At 29.2% G+C, this 19446-nt stretch overlaps 1 protein-coding gene across 1 annotated transcript; it reads left to right on the top strand.

Moving 5' to 3' along the window:
• Positions 1–9712: 9712 nt before the first annotated feature.
• LOC132947424 (homeobox protein MOX-1-like) lies at positions 9713–18186 on the top strand. Its single transcript, XM_061017700.1, has 3 exons — positions 9713–9915; positions 16869–17020; positions 17637–18186. Exons 1-3 carry the CDS (start codon positions 9726–9728, stop codon positions 17703–17705), a joined length of 411 nt encoding a protein of 136 aa, XP_060873683.1. The 5' UTR covers positions 9713–9725; the 3' UTR covers positions 17706–18186.
• The last annotated feature ends 1260 nt before the right edge of the window (positions 18187–19446 follow it).

Genomic DNA, 19446 nt, shown 5'->3' on the forward strand with positions numbered 1-19446 from the left:
TCAACAGTAACTTTTCTGATAGGAAGTAGTTTTCAAACGCGACGTGAAAAACAAAAGAAAAGTTAAGGTAAAACTTCGAGAAAATTGATTTTGGTTTTTGGTGCAACTCTAAAACAAATGATCGTAGGTACATGCAATTTTGACTGAATGTTTATATTGGCATTTTCTTTACACCATAACATTTTCCAAATATTTTGACTTATTTTAAGCTGTTTACGGAAATTTAATAGAAGGCCTAGGTTATTGTTTCAAAGGCAGATGAAAAAAATTAAAAATCTTTAGTCACAGTTTTTATTTATAAGCATTTAAAGTTTAAATATTGACAAAATACATATTAAATTCATAAAAATTTTTCTTTTTAAATCTAAGATTTGAAAATGTAATACAAGATTATCCATAAGTTTGTCTACCTTTATCAAAAAAAAATGTCTACAAGAAAGTCAAATTAAATTTTTATGAGCTTTTGAAATTCATATTTTTACAACATTTGATATTCACTTGATATCTCATGTAACGATTTTCTTATTTTGTTTTAACTAAAAAACGTATGACTGTAGATACTTGAAAATTTCACTGAATGTTTGTATTAGAATTTTCTATACACGATAAAATTTTGAAAATAATTTGACTCTTTTTGAGCTGTTTACGGACATTGTCAGTTTTCAATTTTTTTAGTTTTTTTTTTCTGTAAATATTAATAAAATTTTATTTGTTGGGTAAAAAAGCGTTAAAATTTAATATAAGGCTCCTGATATATTGTTCTAATAGCAGTTGAAAAATATTAAAAATACATAGGCACAATTTTTTTTATAAGCATTTTAGTTCAAATGTTGACAAAATTTATCAAATTTATAATTTAATAATTATTTTTTAGTTAAAAATTTATAAAATATTCAACTTTTATAGCTAAGGATTGAAAATTGAAAACAAGGCTCCACGTAAATAGGTTATATATAAATTACTTTATTCACAATAATATCATCAAATATACTTGGTAATATCATAGGCTGACTGACCGTTTTCGATCAGAATCGTTTTTCTTATAAACGATATGAATAATAAGATTAGAGAAGATACCCAGTGGTAACACCCTAAGTATATTATCAATTTAAACCTATTTAATTCATAATATTGTTTGTTATTCATGTTTGATTAAAAATATATTACGTACGTACCAATCTATACTGATATACATTATCCATACCAATGTCATTTTCGATGATCCATCTGTGCAGTAAGTCTGTGCAAGACTAAGGGGTCACTGTACATTTTAGCCACTATCGACGCCTGCGGATTTGCCCAATCAAATCGTAATTGTTATTTTAATTATTTTAATTATACTATTGGCGTTGTGGTCACGATCAATGTAAAGTGCGGTGTATTACAGTTTCGTTTAATCTATCGCATTATTATTCTTCTACGGTAAAAGCGGTTATCTCGATTGATGCGAAACGTTTTGCATAACTTAATTATCGGCGAGCTTCGTGGGTCGAGCGTGGAATTTTAAACGGTTCCGGGGTATACGCGAACGAACAGTAGAGCATTCAATTGTGTTGGGCGAGGGGAAAGGGTCTATAACCGTGGTCGCAGGAAAGGGCAAGAAAGGAAAAAAAGAAAAAGCAAAAGAGGCAGACGAAAAAGTGTAAATTCTTCCGTCCCCACACTATCTCGAAATATTCTATAAAACGGTTGATTCTCGCGTATATTAGAATAAATGCACCACGGATACGCTCGTGTATTATCTGCCAAGTCTTGAATTTAACTAGAAAAAAATATCCCGTGTACAGGGATTTTTAATATTTTAAGGTAAACACCGGAAAACATTGAATATCTCAAAAAAATTTAAAATTTATAAAAATATTTTTTTGTGTAGTTATTAATATACATAATATTTTGATTTCCAATTACATCCTTTATTTTTAATTTTCTCATCAAAAACAAAATACTGTAACGATTTGTTACGAATTAACGATAGAAGTGGTGCTATTTCTAAAAATGTTGGCGTACCTATATTCATATCAGATATTTTTCAAATAAAATCATTTTTATTAATAAGAATTTATCGTTTAGGTAAATAATTGTACACACATTTTTGTAAAAATGTACCTACTGTTATAAATACTTTGAACTACTTATATTATATTTTTACGTGTTCCGTTTTCTTGATCATAAACATCTTCATTGTCCAATTTGTATTTTCAACATCGGTCGCTCGCTAATATAGCTTACTCATTCTTTTAGAGCTTGTGGGTAATATAATAATATTAGTGCTCGTCTTTTAAATGTAATACTATTTACACCAGACAATTATTTGAATTTAAGAATATTATAGTTTTTACTGTTACTGAAAAAAATAAAGTTGTGAACATTTAATTTAATAACTATAGATATGCCGATATTAATATAAGTTAGCTACTTGTTTTTAAATTTTTAAAGTGAAATTGACGCACATAAAATAATATTAAAATTTAAATTATGGGTAAAAAAAATGTGGTTACCTAGTGTAGTTGGACAATAAGTTATTAGTAATTTACTCTACTGTTCATTTCATAAAAACTAATTGGTCCAAAGTATGAAGAAGTACCTATTGTTTTTTTTAAATAAAATTTAGTACCAACTAATTATTATCATAATTACTATAATTATAATAATTAGTAACTACTAATAAGGCATTACTAACTTTATAACGTAAACGTGTCTTTATTCTTGACATAAATGTATCGTGACATGAAGCGTGTCTGTTTACAAGACAGTACAGCTAGTCACTACAGCCTACAAGGCAATTATATTCCTATCGCATGATCCTATTAATATACGAATGGTGCAAGTAGAGATACATCGCATCTTGTCGTGGTACCATTTATACTGTATAGTGTATAGGTATAGTATTGGTTTTAACATGAATTATTTACGTGGATAAGAAGGGTAACGACTACACGAGTAGGTATAATGTATGTATACAAACAACATTATAATATATTATCACACACAACTCCTCAAATCTTATCCAACAAAATATACATCGCTGTGCATGATAAAATCATATAAATTGAACAACTAAAAATTGAATAGAAAATTATATAACCAGCAATGACTAATGACGGATACATTTTTTTACTATACTATTGATATTTCATTAATTATCTTCCTCTTAAGTTCGCTTATGAAGATCTATGAAGATCACCTGTAATCGTGTCAGAGCCAAGAGCTGATATAAAGTGATTTATATGGTTTGACTGTCGGGAGCGAAAACGATTGTACATCGGATTTTGGCCATTTCTACAATAGTTTCGTACTTCGGGTACGCCAGGTACCCGCTTTTAAAATGGCAGGAAAATGTTTTAAACAATGAGTAAACTTTCTATTCATGTGCTACTTATTTAAAAATTATCATTGTTTGGGGCGCTTATAAAAATACACGAAAGTAATAGTAAAAAGTTACATGTTCGTATTGTTAAAACGTCTTAAATTTAAGATTAAAATGTTATAGATATACAATATCAACTTGAAATTCAATCATGTTAACACAGATAATAATTATTGATATATTAAGTACAGCGAGTCATTAAAGTAATATGGCCCTGTTAGAAAAGTCCTAAATTCTCAGTGGTTGAATATGTTGGATAACTGCAACTGTACACGGTGTCGATTATACTTTTCCCGATTTTTTTCGAAACAGTAACACAATGCCTGAACACAGATCGGAAGGTACATGCATTTTTTTAATTTTATTAAAATTTTCACCGTATATCATTTGCGCATCGTCTATTTACCTGTGCCAAAATATCGTTCATCGTTTGCGCATCAGCGGCCGTTTATCGTTTGCGAATTTTCTATTTGCCTGCACCAAATTATCGTACATATTATGCGCATCAACATGCTGAACAGTAGAAGGATATAAAAAATAATTTTTGATTGAAAATATAATGATTTTCTTATATCATATTATGTAATAAATAGATACACACAATTAAAAACAAATTGCATTAATTCAATTCAATTGTAGTCATAATTATATAAATTTAGATACATATAATAAAATAATAAATAGATAATAAATAATATAAGATTTTTAAGTTTAAAAATAATGATGATGCAGAGCAGTAAGTTTTTGTTATATAACGCATTTAAAGTTTAAATTTTGACAAAACACATCAAAATCTCGACATTTTTTTCTTAGTAAAATGTTTTATTTAATTTATAGTCTAGTTTTTGTCGTTCAGAAGCCCGTTGTAAATGATAGATACCACTAAAAATTTAGAAAATAACTTGCGATTTTTAGTATACCCTTTTTTCAGTTCTATTGTTAAATAATATTGATGTGCAAATGATGTAGGTACGACCTTTTAAACGGTCTATTTGCAGATAATGTGTAACTCAAAAATCGAACGGTGTGCAACCGTCTTACAAAAAAGGTCAAAATTAACAATAGTGATGCGCAAACGACAACCAGCGAAAATTCTAAAACTGATCATAAAGGTTTATTCTTTACCCTTTACCCACACCTTTCGGTAACGTAGCATGTTTTAAAATTTGAAAAATAATTTATAATAAAAAATATTTGATAATTTACTATACAATTAATAAAAATCTTTGCGTTTGAACAGCTTATAATAGGTCTAAAACGTGTTTGGACAATATTATAGGTATCTAAACTATATTTAATTTTTTTTTTTTTTTTAGGTTTCATGCTTTGACGACTGGGGTAGTGGGGTCATTAGCCTGTAGGTTGGTAGGGTTGGTACAATAGAGTTTGAATGGTTGGTACGGTCGGTTAGGAACACACGTGTATGTGTGGCAAGGTTTTTGCGCGCTACGAACCCAGGCGGTCACCCATCCGAGAACTAGTGGCAGCGACCGTTACTTACTTTGAATTACGACGCGTGATATCAGCCACTGCGCCGCGCCGAGCCACAATATATATACTTTAATTGTATAGTTGTAGTATAGGTATCAAAATACTATCCAGTCAACTACCTACTTGATTTTCTCGATACTTGTATTTTGCATTCATATTAATTGTATTGCACGTGATTTCAAATTTCAAATTTTCAGACGATACAATATCTTACTATTCATATACATATCTCTTATTGTAGTCAACGAACAATATTACTGTTAATGTTTAGCAGATAAACCTGCACTTGTGCACACATTTCATAGCGATAGTATCGTGTTCAAGAGACACCACCACATTGGTCATGAACAAGGGGTGCCCTAAGAATTTGCAAAAAATACAAAAAATCATAAAAGGGTAATGAAAATGTGTTAAAAATGTATATCTTTCTGCTTAAAAAGTGATATAACGGAAACGTATTTGCAACGGTGAATTTTTAACAAGAGACCATTTAAAATACTAAAAATATCAGAATAGAAACGTTTTTATTACCTTTTAAATTGTTAGTTGATATGAAAACGGTGGTCGGCGTGTATTGTATATCTACTACGTGTTTGACACTATCTGACCACTATAGTATTCTGTACCTCTATGGTCCCTAGGTAGCAATATGCTGTTTTTTTTTTATTAAAACAATACATTTGGTAGATACTACAATATTAACGTTTACTTCAAAAAAAAAAATTGTGTAAAACGTTCTAAAGATTCAAAAAATGCCATAAAAACATAAAAAAAACACCCTAAAAAGTTTAATTTTTCAATAATTCTAAATAATAATATCGTTAAATCAATCAGGGTCTTCTACAATAGCTAGAACATAGTATATTATTTCCACCTTACGTCGGTACGTTAATACCAGGAAAAAATGATATTGCATAAAAATACTAGCCATAGTCATGCATAATGATGATTTTATAATATTTTTAAGATGTACAAGAGAGAAAAGTGCAAAAGGCTGTCGATATACAAATCGAGAAGAAAAACTATAACCGTATTTTCCCTTTTAACGGTAGGTAGGTAATACTATTTTGGTTTAGCCGAACCCCCAAACATGTTATTATTATTAATTTATTTCTCAAGATAAGAATACTGGGCCTCGCTGGGAATATTCTCGTACCTACTACCATACTCTAGCGCACATTACGTTATATCATATAATTTGTATTATAATATAACGTAAATATTTAATATACGAGATAGTATTTGAGTGTAATAATATAATATAGAACTACAACACGATAAGACAAATCGTAGTCACACACCCATGGCATGATACATCAACCTGACACTGCGATATGGCAGAATGGTAAACAGCGGTGCGGTTGAATAATGTAAACCCTGTTGTATTGTATATTATTATATTATGTACAATGTACATGTATACAATATATGTTCGCGCGAGACGTAAGTTGTTTGTTGTTGTACATATTATAATATACGATCAAAGAATCGCTGAAAAGGTGTGATGCGAAATACTTAGAGGCGGCGAGAGCGAGGTAGGTGCCCATCATACCTGTATCCATCATACATCGCCACGTAGGTATAATATACGGAGAGGTACACACCACCTGCAGCATGTGAATAATCTAAAATCTAATATATTATGCGTATATTATTATTATTATTAATATTGTTATAAGTCCATCATTCTTATATAATATGGCGATCGCCGCGCTTGTTACGGTGTGCCGCGTGTATATAGGACCCCGGAGCGATTGTCTAAACATACCTATGTAGTAACAACGAGTGTGTATACCTTACCTGCATAGTCTCTGTACTGTTCGAACGGGACAACATAATATCATTATGTACCTAATTAGGGTGTCCGGCGACGTGTGGATATCAAAATATGTGTTAAATGAATAAAGTTTGTGGCGCACTGCTGTTGCGTCGTCTGACGGGACGATACCTATAATAGTAGTAGCCATACTATTGAGATCATTATGAACGTGTGTTGTGCTTAAAGCTACGCGACTGCAGGTGTCAATTTTTACTTTTTAGCCGCGTGCCTATATGATATCATATTATCAACATTATCGAGTACCTGCCGTTTTACCGAGCACATCGCGCATATCAGTATATTCGGATTTCAAATAAAATAGACAAAAAAAAAAAAAAATTAAATACCATACAAAATATTCCATGCCGACAGACGGTATTTCCAGATAAACCAATATAGTATTTTGTAGGATATCATAATGTAATTTATTATTATTTCCTATTAATAGTATATTATTAAATGTATGATGCTCATACGTAGGGGAGAGTGTTGTGCCTTGGGACCATTTTTGTTAAATGTCCCCCAACAGCTGTAATTGTTAATATTTCACGTTAGTCGTTAATGCATATTACAAATATTGTAGATATAATAAATAATATATACATCAGTATTTTTTTTTTCCAAATCCTAAATCAACTGCCTTCTGAGATAATTTTATTTTTAAAAAAAGTTTTAAAAAATGGTCCAAAGTACAATGTATTATGTACCTTGGTACATACCTACTAATTTTTTGTCTGAATTAACTACACCATTAAATTCTACTTAATATTTAACGTAAAATGACACTAACTCTAAAAACTTCTATCACAAATTTAAATGTTGAAAATAAAGTTTTAGAAAACCAAAAATTATTATTTTGATTGGTTAAATACAATTTTTTTTACTATAAATTCATCACTCATCAGTGATTTTATTGTTTTAACTGTGGATATATTTCAATGTCGTAGAACTAGTGACTATAATTTCCACCATGAATTAATTCTTTACCAATTACAAAGGCAGAAATAAGCATATAAGACCAAGGTACATGTGGTACAACTTTCTCCCCTAATGTTTATAAATTCTGGGATAAAAAATGCTCTGGTAGTCAATAATTGTGTACATTTTATAATACATACTTGAAAACAATCCATATACCTACTTAAGTTTAAATAAAATAATAATTTTAACTTTATAATAACACTGTCCAGGGGAGCGAAGTGGCCCACCGGACTAAGGCGTCGGTTACGACGCGCACCGTCACCAGTTCGAACCTCGGCCACGGACGGCATTTTTCTTCGAGCAGTCACGGTGTCTGGAGAGGGAGACCGCTATCCCCCACTCGGGCATGACAGATACCTACGGGTGCCCACTTGAAAATTCTGCCAAACTAAAACACACGTGTTTAAAACCTACAGTACCCACCACTTCAGTTAAAAACCACCCAATGGCCTAAGTTGCCATGGGTTAATTAATGAAAAAAAAAACACTGTCTAGTAAAAGTAATGTATAGGTGAGGCCGGTGGTACTATAGAAACCGGGTGTAGTGCAATCGTTCTGCTTGGAATCCAGAGCACAGTTTTAAGAACAACTTATTTAATATAAGTACCTACTATAATATCAACTTATTTTTACCTTAATGGATTTTTTTTTTTTAATGTTGTCAGATTAAATTCTATTTTTGTATAACATAAAAAACATTGTACTGAATTGTCGTATATCAGACTACCGACGAAGAAGATAAATCTATAGATCTAATCAATTACAACAATATATTCTGTCGACTGTCAAGATAATCGGTAGTTGGCTATTTTTTTTTTAGCTGAAACTTTCAATCAATAATTTACTTGATTTGTAATTAGTGTTATCAATGTATAGTACATTAAGTTTTCCAACGATTGCTAACGAGATTATTTCTGGTCTCATCGCTGAAAACAAGCAATAAATATCGTCGATTTAAAAATAGCCGGTCATAAAAAAATACCCTTGTTGGTGTACACTGTACATATATGGCTAAAATTTCGTTCTTAACGGTCTAAGATCAATCTGAATGCCAAACCGTAGTATTGGACTGTGATCGAGCTATTCAGTGAACGTGATACAAGTTTATAATTGTAAATAATATATTATATGAAATGTATCCACAATACTTACTGATTTGTTCGATAGTATAAAATATATAATTATATAAAATAATATCGAGTTTTAGTTTATGGGAAAATGTAAAACGATATCGCCAAACAACGACGATGATTAAAGCGGGTGGAATGTGTGACTGGTACGTTTTTCCCGGAGCTAAAGCACCCTTAGTATAATAGTTTATGGACTATTAATGATGGTATGACACTGCACATGGTATTTTGATACGCAAACTCTGACATAATATTGTGTAATAACATTTTACTTTCGCGATATTCCTCACAACGACATTCAGCGTATAAGAACGCGTGTATATACACACTAATAAAGCCGCATGCGGTGACTGTATGTAAGTACGATTATTTCAACAATTGTAGAAACTGATTTTCGTGAATTAAAGTTTTCGAAAAAAAAATTACAATTTATTTAAAGTCTTCACCGAAAGAATTATATTATTGAGAAGTACCGCAGTATTTTTTTTTCTGGTTTTTACGGTTAACTTTTTTGAATGATGACACACACATTTTAAATTTAATTATCTGTTTCGGAATGTGAAATAAAAACTAAATGTTTTCAATAAAAAAAATGTAGATTTGTCACGACTCGAAATTATGTGAAGAAAAATATATTTTCAATAACGTCCTAATAAGGCTGTTCGAGACAAAAATAGTGTGTACCGTCAAAAGAGTCACTCTGTATACATCACATACGGATATCGTAATATTGTTTTTACGATAAATGTTGGACACGTGCGAGGTCCGCATGCTCGTGGGAGCGGTGCCGCGGACCGTGAACCGGTCCCTTTGAGCCTGTGCCGCGGACAAACGGCGCGAGACCGGTGGCGGCGGCGGCGCTCCGTTTCCGAACTCTCCGCTTAAATATCGCCGGTGCTCCCCGACTCTGGGACAGTGCTGGACCAAACGCTGTGACATGGACGACAACGATAACTACTACTTTTGTTACGATTACTACTACGACGATGTCGGCGACGACGGAAGGGATTTCCGTGCTGATTTTCCTGGAGGACGCTGCTGGGAGCCGGTCGCGGGACCGGTCGTCCTGCAGGATTCAGCCGGACAGGTTGCCGGCGGCGGACTTCCGGCGGTCGCGGACCACAGAGGTACGGGGCATTTATGTTATTATTGTATCGTATAGTCAACGCGAGTCTCGAGGCGATGAGCATCCGTCCGGAATAGCGATTGACAAATATCCAACTTAATGTACAGTCTATATCAACAACAATATATTTGGGTGAAACGGAATCGCGATAAAATATAGAGATTAAAAAAAGAATATTTAAAAATGTTTTATATTGAATAAATATTTACGCGAGAGATTTAACATTAAACAGTTAATTGGTATATCGCTGACATTACTACCCCGCCCTGATAGTATAGCCTAGATGATACTATATGCCCATTAGCGTTCAAACAGAAAAAAAAAATTATGAAAATGACAAATTAATATGACGTTTTACACTTATCTTTTGAAACAAATATGGCGATAAAAATAATACTTCTCTTTTTCTTTTAGAAATCATGCAAATTGTATTGTTATTACCTATAGCTTACATACTATTTTGGCCTAGAATCGTGATGTAGAGATGTGACATGCACAGTAAGACTCCTGCAGAGTGCAAGCTGAGTGTTCAACCTATTAAAACAAAAATAGGACAATCATAAAGTGCTCAAGAGAAATGCTTTGTACCTAAGTTTTGCTATAATGTTAACGTGCTTAGAGATTTAAAAATGTTAATTAAGTACCAACATTTTGATGGAATATTTTATATAACAAAGAGAGAGATGTGGTTTTAAAATAATCATATGTATGTATGTATGTATGTATGTAAATATATAATATTTATGTAAGTATTTGAATTCAAATAATAGGATGACAGATGAGTTTGAAATATGTTATTGTGAATTAAAAATGTGCATTAAATTATTTAAAATGAATATAAAGGTACTTCATATTTGTATAATAATATCCTTTTGAAATAAATATAGTTAATTGATATGTTTAAATGGGAGACCTAACACGAGAATTACAATATTTGTCTTCATTGACTGTTTAAGGTTTTAATATACCAAAGATTATAATAATATCAAATAATATCAACCCTTTATATAAAGTACCTATAAACATTATACCTAGTAAGTTAATAAGTTTTAATTAATCAATTTTATTAATTGTTAAGTAAAGTCATAAAGAACTTAAAAAAAATCATACAATTTAAATATTTTACATATTTCAGCATGAGTGGTACATTTAATATATCCCAGTTTAATAATTTACATATAGTATTATGCACGATTGTACAGTAAATAATTCAATAGACCATGGAAGTATTTTTTTCTTTTAGTCAAATCACTCATACCATTAGTATATTTTATACATTTTTTATTAGCATATATAATAAAGTTTTTTTTTTTTTTTGATAAATCAATTTCGGTAAAATTATACATATCTGCTTGTCATTTTGTTGTGATCATTGTTTCTTTAATTTCGATTAGTTGGATTTGAAATGTGTATTGTATGAAATGTGTATAGTAACTTTATTTTTATTTTATATAATACTACTACCTACACTATAATATTAGTCTATAATCTATATAATGACAACATTATTCGACGAGTATATTATATTCGTGTTCATTGTAAAAATTATAAAATAGATAGCTAACATAACTAAATAGTAAATACTATATAATATAAGACCCAACCTAAAAAAAAACTGACGAGGTTAGGTTTTTCTGCCATAGACTGCGTAGTGATGCATTGCGACAAAGTTAATCCACACCGTCACGCCGATAATTTCTAGAAACTAATGTTTCCTACTCAGGATTTTTAGAAACATGTCGTGCCATTTGCCATTGCGTTACAGTTTAATAGCTTTTAATCACAGTTTTTTTTCAGTTGATTTTTTTTTTTTGGTTATACACAATCTATAAAATAATCATACCCAACAAATGCAAGTGCTGTAGGCACTTGAAGGCGCTTTGGCGTGGGTAGGTTGCCTCATTCGGCTAGTGGGTCAAGGCATCGTTTGATTTTTAAGCACCTTAAAGGAAGGTACACCAGTAATGTTTGGAGTTAATAAGTTCCGAGTGGATTGAGACCAAAAACTTTTATGATGAGTGTTGACCACTGTTTTGACAAGGGGAATAGAGAGAGATCAATTATATAGCGTGTGGTTAATTAAATGATTTGTCAGAGATATTTCGATTGGATACGGTTTATATGTTGGAGAGTCTGGCTGAGCCTTGGAGACTGAATTTTATGATTAAAAAAAAAAACAAATTTATATTACGAGTTTTATATTGGGCTAATAAACCTACTTGATCGATTAGTTTTACTACAATGCATTAAATACATTTTAACGCTGTCGGCCCCCGTGATACCATATGGCATCATGGTTTATTTACAGTTTTTATTTTCTACCGTAGTCAATTTTAATCCTAGAACAGTGTAGTCAACACCAAAATATGCGTATTTTAGTTTTACACAATATAGAGAAAAAGAATATTTGCTATCAACAATATTCTTTCCGATAAAAATTAAAAACCAAAAACTATTTTTATGGCATAAAATTAATCTTGATAGAATTCTAAGGAGAAAAGCTTTTTACTAAAATTCGATAACCCTATCCGATCAATTTGTGGGACTGAAAGGGTTTTAAAAAATTCTTCATTCTTGACATTTTGAAGAAATATTAATTTGAACATTGTATATGTACTACCTACTTTTTACAAAATATATTTTATTATGTACATCGTGCATTTAAATTACTGACAATATTGATACATCGTACCTACTCATTGTTTAAATATTTAGATCTTTTAACCTTTATCAATTATAATAATTATTATAATTATTATAATTTAATATGCTCGTATGAATAATACTCATGTTGATGTACCATGAAATAATATTTTATACTACAAAATGTAAGTTATACGTTAGACGCCCATTTATTTTAATTTACTGTAAATGAATTACCGAATACAAAGGATTAGTATCAACAGTTATTACTATTATACTATGTAATATGCTGTATACTGCACGTACCTGTCGTAGGGTTTATTGACGCAGAGATTAACGAAATAGCCTTATAATGTACTGTTTATGACGAAATCGTTAATTTACCTTTTTTGTATATCTATTAGCCTAACATTAAGGTCCTAATGGATTGATGAGAAATAAATTCAGGGAAAAATTAGGATTGTTTTATGGAAATATGTATCATTCGCGAAATGCATAGGATAATTTATTCATAAAATATTATGTTACAAAGGTAAATATGTTAATAATATTCATATTTTATTCAATCAATTTCAATAACACCACGATAAAATAAATACTTATTTTTATACTCTGTGAAAACGCATTAGTATAGGTAGTACATTTCATAAAAATTTTGGAATGATAAATTCATAAATGTTTTCAAAGCTAAATCTTTTATAACTGAACAAATCTAAAAAAAAAAACTATTATATTTAAATAGTGTGTTTATAGGATGATTTTTAAACGGTATACTTTTTTGACATATGTCAGGAAAATTTGTGTTCGTGTACAAAAATAAAGTTTGTCTAACTAGAAACTAAAAGTTTCTTCCGCATGAGTTAGACATTTTTAATGTACAATAGTTTTATTTTAAACTGTTTAAACGCTTTAATATAGAAATCTATTTAATAATTATATGTTCTTAAATTTTGATTATTAAATATGTAAACCCGAAAGTTCTATATGGTACCTATACACCTCAGTTCACGATTCCATAAAGAAAATAAGTCCTTTTTTAATGTATAACTTAATTTGCTTATAGTTGCTATATCTGATTCATATCCATTTCTGAAGTATCGAAGTATAATGTCATAATCAAAACTATCAATCAATATATTATTTTGTCTATATCATATTGCTTACTTTTTTTTGGATATTTCATAACTAAATAATTAATTTGTACAATTTATAAATAACGTAAAATTAAAAACAAACTTTGATTGGTCGGTATATAAGTACTTAAAAAAAGCTAGAACTGTGAAAAATGTTATAGAAATTCCAACAAATATGGTGAAATAGATTAACCGAGATAATTAACTTCAATAATTTTTAGAATACAATGATTTTACATTGATTAGTTTTCAAGAATATAACATCTTTAAATGTTCTATACCGTTGTGAGCGAATCATGATGAGTGCTCAACAACCAATAAAATATATTAGTATACTAATAAAAATAAAAATATACTTTTTCGTTTTTATTTATTTAAAAGTATTTATTCACCTATTCCATTATACATTATTCAAACTATTATGGTACCTTCTGCAGCTGCAAATTGAGTAAAATAATTAATGACTGTTACAGCGTTCAAAAGATCCTTCGAAATAAGAAAAAAAAATATTCCCGATTGAAACGAAATTCCAATAAATTTAAAAACAAAATAATATGCGGAAAATAAAAAAGGAAAAGTCTTTAGAATATAATGTAATCGTTTTGTATTGGTTTTTAAAAAATAAGAAACATGTCTAAATAAATTTAGTACTTTGTTTTTATTGAAAGTATTTGAAACATCTGCTTTACAAACCACACAATGAGTTATATTATACACTCCGAAATTCAGTTGAAAATAAAATGAAGATACACGGCTTGGTATGAACCATTTGTTCGTTATTAATTATTCAACCTTTTGCATATTTTTTTTTTTACATTTACTTTAACGAAGATCTGAGTGTAATTAATTATTGGGCTGCATACTAATGCATCTCTCCCCTTTATTGTGAAATCAGAGGGGATCAGAAGAAATATTTAGTGAATGCAAAAAACCACAATAATATATTTAAATATAGTATTCGTTTTGTTTATTTAGATTTATAGTTTTGCGAATAATTTTCTGTATCCAGCACGGATAAAATCATGTTAAAAATTATAGTACTCGTAAATGCAGCCGGGATCGTTATAGCAGACCATTTATAATTATAGTTAATTAGATAGATATAATAATTAGATATAAATAGATAGTTAAAATTGAACAATTTTCTTCCAAACACCTAGAATTATTGTACCTATGAACTATATAATTTCAACAATTGTATTATATCAACATTCATGCGTGAAAAATAAACCGAACAATAACTTACTGCACTTCTCAAATGCATTATCAAATTCGAATACAAGTTGACAACAAAAGTTTGTTTGTAAAATTACTTCTATTAATTGCAAGTGGTTACCTTTGTTACACGTATGCGCGTTATAGCTATAATTGGAAAACTGCACATATATATATAGAGGGAAACGGTTAACGCTGGAAAATACCATAACAAAGGAAACGTATTCCTTTGGGATTCCAGAAAATGGGAAACCTCAATGGCTCAATCACGTAAAAGTTATGATACATTTTTAATCAAACTAATTAAAAATAATAATAATGATTTATAATAACAATACTAATATTAAACTTATCTGCAAGATTTTAAAATGCTGTAGAGGCTATAAAAAAAATTATATAAGTTATAACTAACAAAATGGTATTGTGTGCAGATGAACTGATTACGATTCATTACCAACGAATACGGAATAACACACATTTGAATACTGGCGAGAAGTAAACAATAAAAACACGGGTGTAAATTAACGTTTTCGTCAAGAAAATAATTATTGTCGTATTTTGTATCAGCTCACCAATTATTTATTAATGACATCTTTATACAAAATTCTTAGCTTAAAACTTTTTTTCTTATTGTAAAATATAAAAAAAAATGTTTTTGGACAACCAGTGATGTAGTATATTGCATACCTATATAATATATTGAAAATAACTGGGTAAAGTGCTACAGACGAGCAACAAAATGTATTTATTTAAGATTTCCCATCAGCAATGCAAAGTTGTAGTTATTGTGAAATAATTGAAAACTCACCACGAGTCAATATTGGAAGTTGATGATGTGCTTCAGTACTGCATCTATACAAAGAGTAACTCAAACACCCGTTATAGCTTACAGTATAATAACTACCTAATTTTTTTAAAATTGACTATAAAGGCTATATTATAATAAAGATTTGACTCCAATGCTCTTATATAAACTTAAATATTTACTTTTATTTATAATTTAAATTTATTTTTCTAATGTATTTTTTCATAACTTTAACATAAGTTACTTTTATAATTTATGAATAAATTACATTAAAGTTAATTTAAATATATGTCATATAAACTTGCATTTGTAAAAGTTTACAAGTAAATTTAAACTTATGACTAATGATAAAAATTGTTCGAATCCCATTTTTTAATTTGATTGTTTGAATCTTCTGTAGTTCTATTATATGAACATTGTCAAAGTTCAAAATATGTATAATATATGAAAGATAATAGTATACAATCATCTTGTAAATATTACATCATATTAAGTAATCTAAAAATTACGACCAAAAGTCAGAGCTGAGAGTACTATTATTATTGGATACTATATAGATTCTATATGATAAAAAACCTTTCTACTATTAGAACGTATACATTTTAAATAATAATTAAGTAGGTACCTATATGGCTATAAATAGTATAATATATGATTTGACATCGGGTCGTGTAAAGTGTAAATAACACTAATTATATGTATAGTTGACTAGGCACTAAGTCTTGAGTGCATATTTTTTTTATACGTAGGTACTGTTTTCGCCATTTTTTAATTGTACATTTGAATATATTCATAATATTATTTCGATAAATTTAACTGTAATAAAACCCAAACCATAGTATAAATGTAAAGACAATGTGTAATATTATAGCGGTGATGAAGGGGAATTTTAGCATGTAGATTCATCTATTGATAATATTTATTGTAATATACAATTTATCGTTGTTGCCTGTTGGTCATAAACTCATATTATGATTGTCGTCAATGTCTCACTCAATGAACAGAACTACTGTTACATGAACTGAGTAATATAATATTGTTCTCCCGCTATCTCTAAAACATTTCCGTTGCGAGAAAAACTCACAACAATTTATTGTAAGTACATATACCCACTATACACATACAATTTTAATGATTTTTTTTTTTTGTTTATTATAGAAAACGAGCATAGCATAAAAAGTCGAAAATCTAGAACAGCGTTTACGAAATATCAATTGGGGTGGCTCGAGGGAGAGTTTGAGAAGTGCAAATACTTGACTCGGTTAAGACGGTACGAAGTGGCTCTAATACTTGGTCTCACAGAACGACAAGTAATTATTAAACTTTACAACATATTCTGCTGTCACACATATTTTTGTTGGGTTTTTTTTCACGAATCGTTAATTATCTTTTCGTTTCTTGTTGGTAAAACATATCTTGTAAACGCGTTCATAGGTTTTAATTTAACATTGAATTTAGACTTAATCCTGTTCAATTGATATATTGATGCGTTTATAGGATTTTAACTTATTTAGTTTATTATGTTTTATGCTCTGACAGCGTCAGAAGCAATAAGCAATATTTATTTATTTAGTTAATACATGAATGACAATTTATTATGAACTTAAGCTAGATACAACAATTAGTCATCTAAACATATGTCACATGTAAATGAAATGCTGCTAATTAAAATTTGCGAATTGAAAAAATATATATTTGTAGTTAAATTTGTATCATATATTAAAATGCATTTTGTTAAAAAAATTAAAAATTCAAAGTAAACTATAATAATATTCTAAGTTAATAAAAGTTATAATACTAAACATATTATAACATAAAGACTATCATTTTACCAACACATAATAATACCTATATTTCAATTAGCTTGTATGAAAATGTAATTTTTAAATAATATATAAATATGTAATTTACATTAATATATCCTAGGTGAAAGTGTGGTTCCAAAATAGACGAATGAAGAAAAAAAGGCTGAACGAGGAATCCATTTACGGATAACAGGATAACAATTGTATTATTTGCATTTTAATCGTCAAGAGAGATCACTGTATCACGTTTGTACAAAATCGTGGCATTATTTTATAATATGTACACCAGTTTTTTTTTTTCACGGTTTAAACCTTAATGGAAATTTGATTGTATAAAATGGATTACTTCACCTGCCACGGGGATTAAGAGTATTAAAAATTAAAAAAAAACCTTTTTATTTGTTTTCAACAATCACCAACAATCTTTTTTTGAACTGCCATCAAACGACATGTTTTAGACTTTTAACCTGATTCTATTTTCATTGTAAAAATCTAAACAAATTTCATGGTTTGGAATTAATTTGAACCCGAAAAAAAATAAGATAATAATAAACTACCTAGTAGATGTAAAACCTTTGCACATTGTTTTTCTAGTTATCTTTGGATCATATAATTTCCAACTATTCACAACAATTCAATAGTTCTTTTTTTGTATATTATCTATTATTTGTTCATTATATATCGCCGATTGATCTGTTTTATTAATGTATATATTTTTATAATAGTAAAGATTTTAAATAAAAATAACAACATTTATCTTTAAATTAATGTTGATCCACATCAGATATACGTACTACAACTTACAACTTTGAAAAACAATTTTGTATTATTTCTTATCGGTTTCTATTTGAATCTTTACGATCGAAGTTTATAATTAAAATTAAAATGTCTTTCTAACTAAATACGTTTAAAACTTTAAGAGTCAGCATCGAAAACAAAAAAACACATCTGTTATTAAATCTGATTTCTATGGGGTTTCGATGGGGTTCGCATACAATTAGTACTCCAAAAGAGTTTTTTTTATAATCTAATAACTTATCACTAATCAGATGATTGAAAGTCAAATAATACGTATATTAGTTAAATAATTTATGTAGTTTTCTAAACACTATTGCAGAATATTTTCCACCTTAAAACCAGTTAAGCCACAGACAAACAAATTAAGTTCGTTTTAATCACAAATATTGTATTATCACTACAGTTTAATTACTTTTTTTCCAAATTAACTTTTCAAATCTCACACTTTAGAGCCATATAGCAGGTTTTACACAGGTGTTGCTGAACACGAATTAATTATATCTGATGAGATAGAGATAGACTTAGTAGGTATACACATAATATGTTCAATCGGTTATTTATAGTTCATGCAGCTAAGTCCTTCTACCCCTTCATGGTTAAAGAACTAAAGTACATAATGCAATTTGGGGCTTATTGTTCACCCGCGGCATCATAAGTGCATAATTTACAGATAAACAGGCTATCCAACCTATACTAGCTTAAAAAACTATAATTACATTTTAGAATGTTTTTAAACTTTCGAAACAAGAATGAAAATAAAAACAAGTTGGCCTGTAATAATAGCTATAATATATTTTATATTTTATAAAACCATCTCAAATAACCAATTGGGAAAATCGATAATATTATAAGTTGATGGAACAATGAAAACGAAATAACACTATTAAAATATTCATATTTTAGTAATTAGTATAAGACATGTCAACAAAAAAAATAAAATATCAATGACCAATTCACACACATATAATAAACTATAAAAGATATTTCTTGATTGTTCTTTGAATTTGATGTGTGTAAAATTATATTAAAAATAGAATTCATTGTACCTAATCACAATAATACTTTTATTATTAATTAATGGTATAAATCCAAACGATTTAAGATATTTTGGTAACCTGACGTGTTTTATAGAC

This window comes from Metopolophium dirhodum, chromosome 6, assembly GCF_019925205.1.
Source record: "Metopolophium dirhodum isolate CAU chromosome 6, ASM1992520v1, whole genome shotgun sequence".
In the NCBI taxonomy this organism is placed as follows: Eukaryota; Metazoa; Arthropoda; class Insecta; order Hemiptera; family Aphididae; genus Metopolophium; species Metopolophium dirhodum.

What these genes read in the sequence shown, in the direction of transcription:
- LOC132947424 (XM_061017700.1), top strand. Translation starts at nt 9,726, where the DNA reads ATGGACGACAACGATAACTACTACTTTTGTTACGATTACTACTACGAC. An exon ending in GGCGGTCGCGGACCACAGAG is followed by an intron (nt 9,916 to 16,868) that starts GTACGGGGCATT and finishes TGTTTATTATAG; the next exon opens with AAAACGAGCATAGCATAAAA. An exon ending in TTGGTCTCACAGAACGACAA is followed by an intron (nt 17,021 to 17,636) that starts GTAATTATTAAA and finishes AATATATCCTAG; the next exon opens with GTGAAAGTGTGGTTCCAAAA.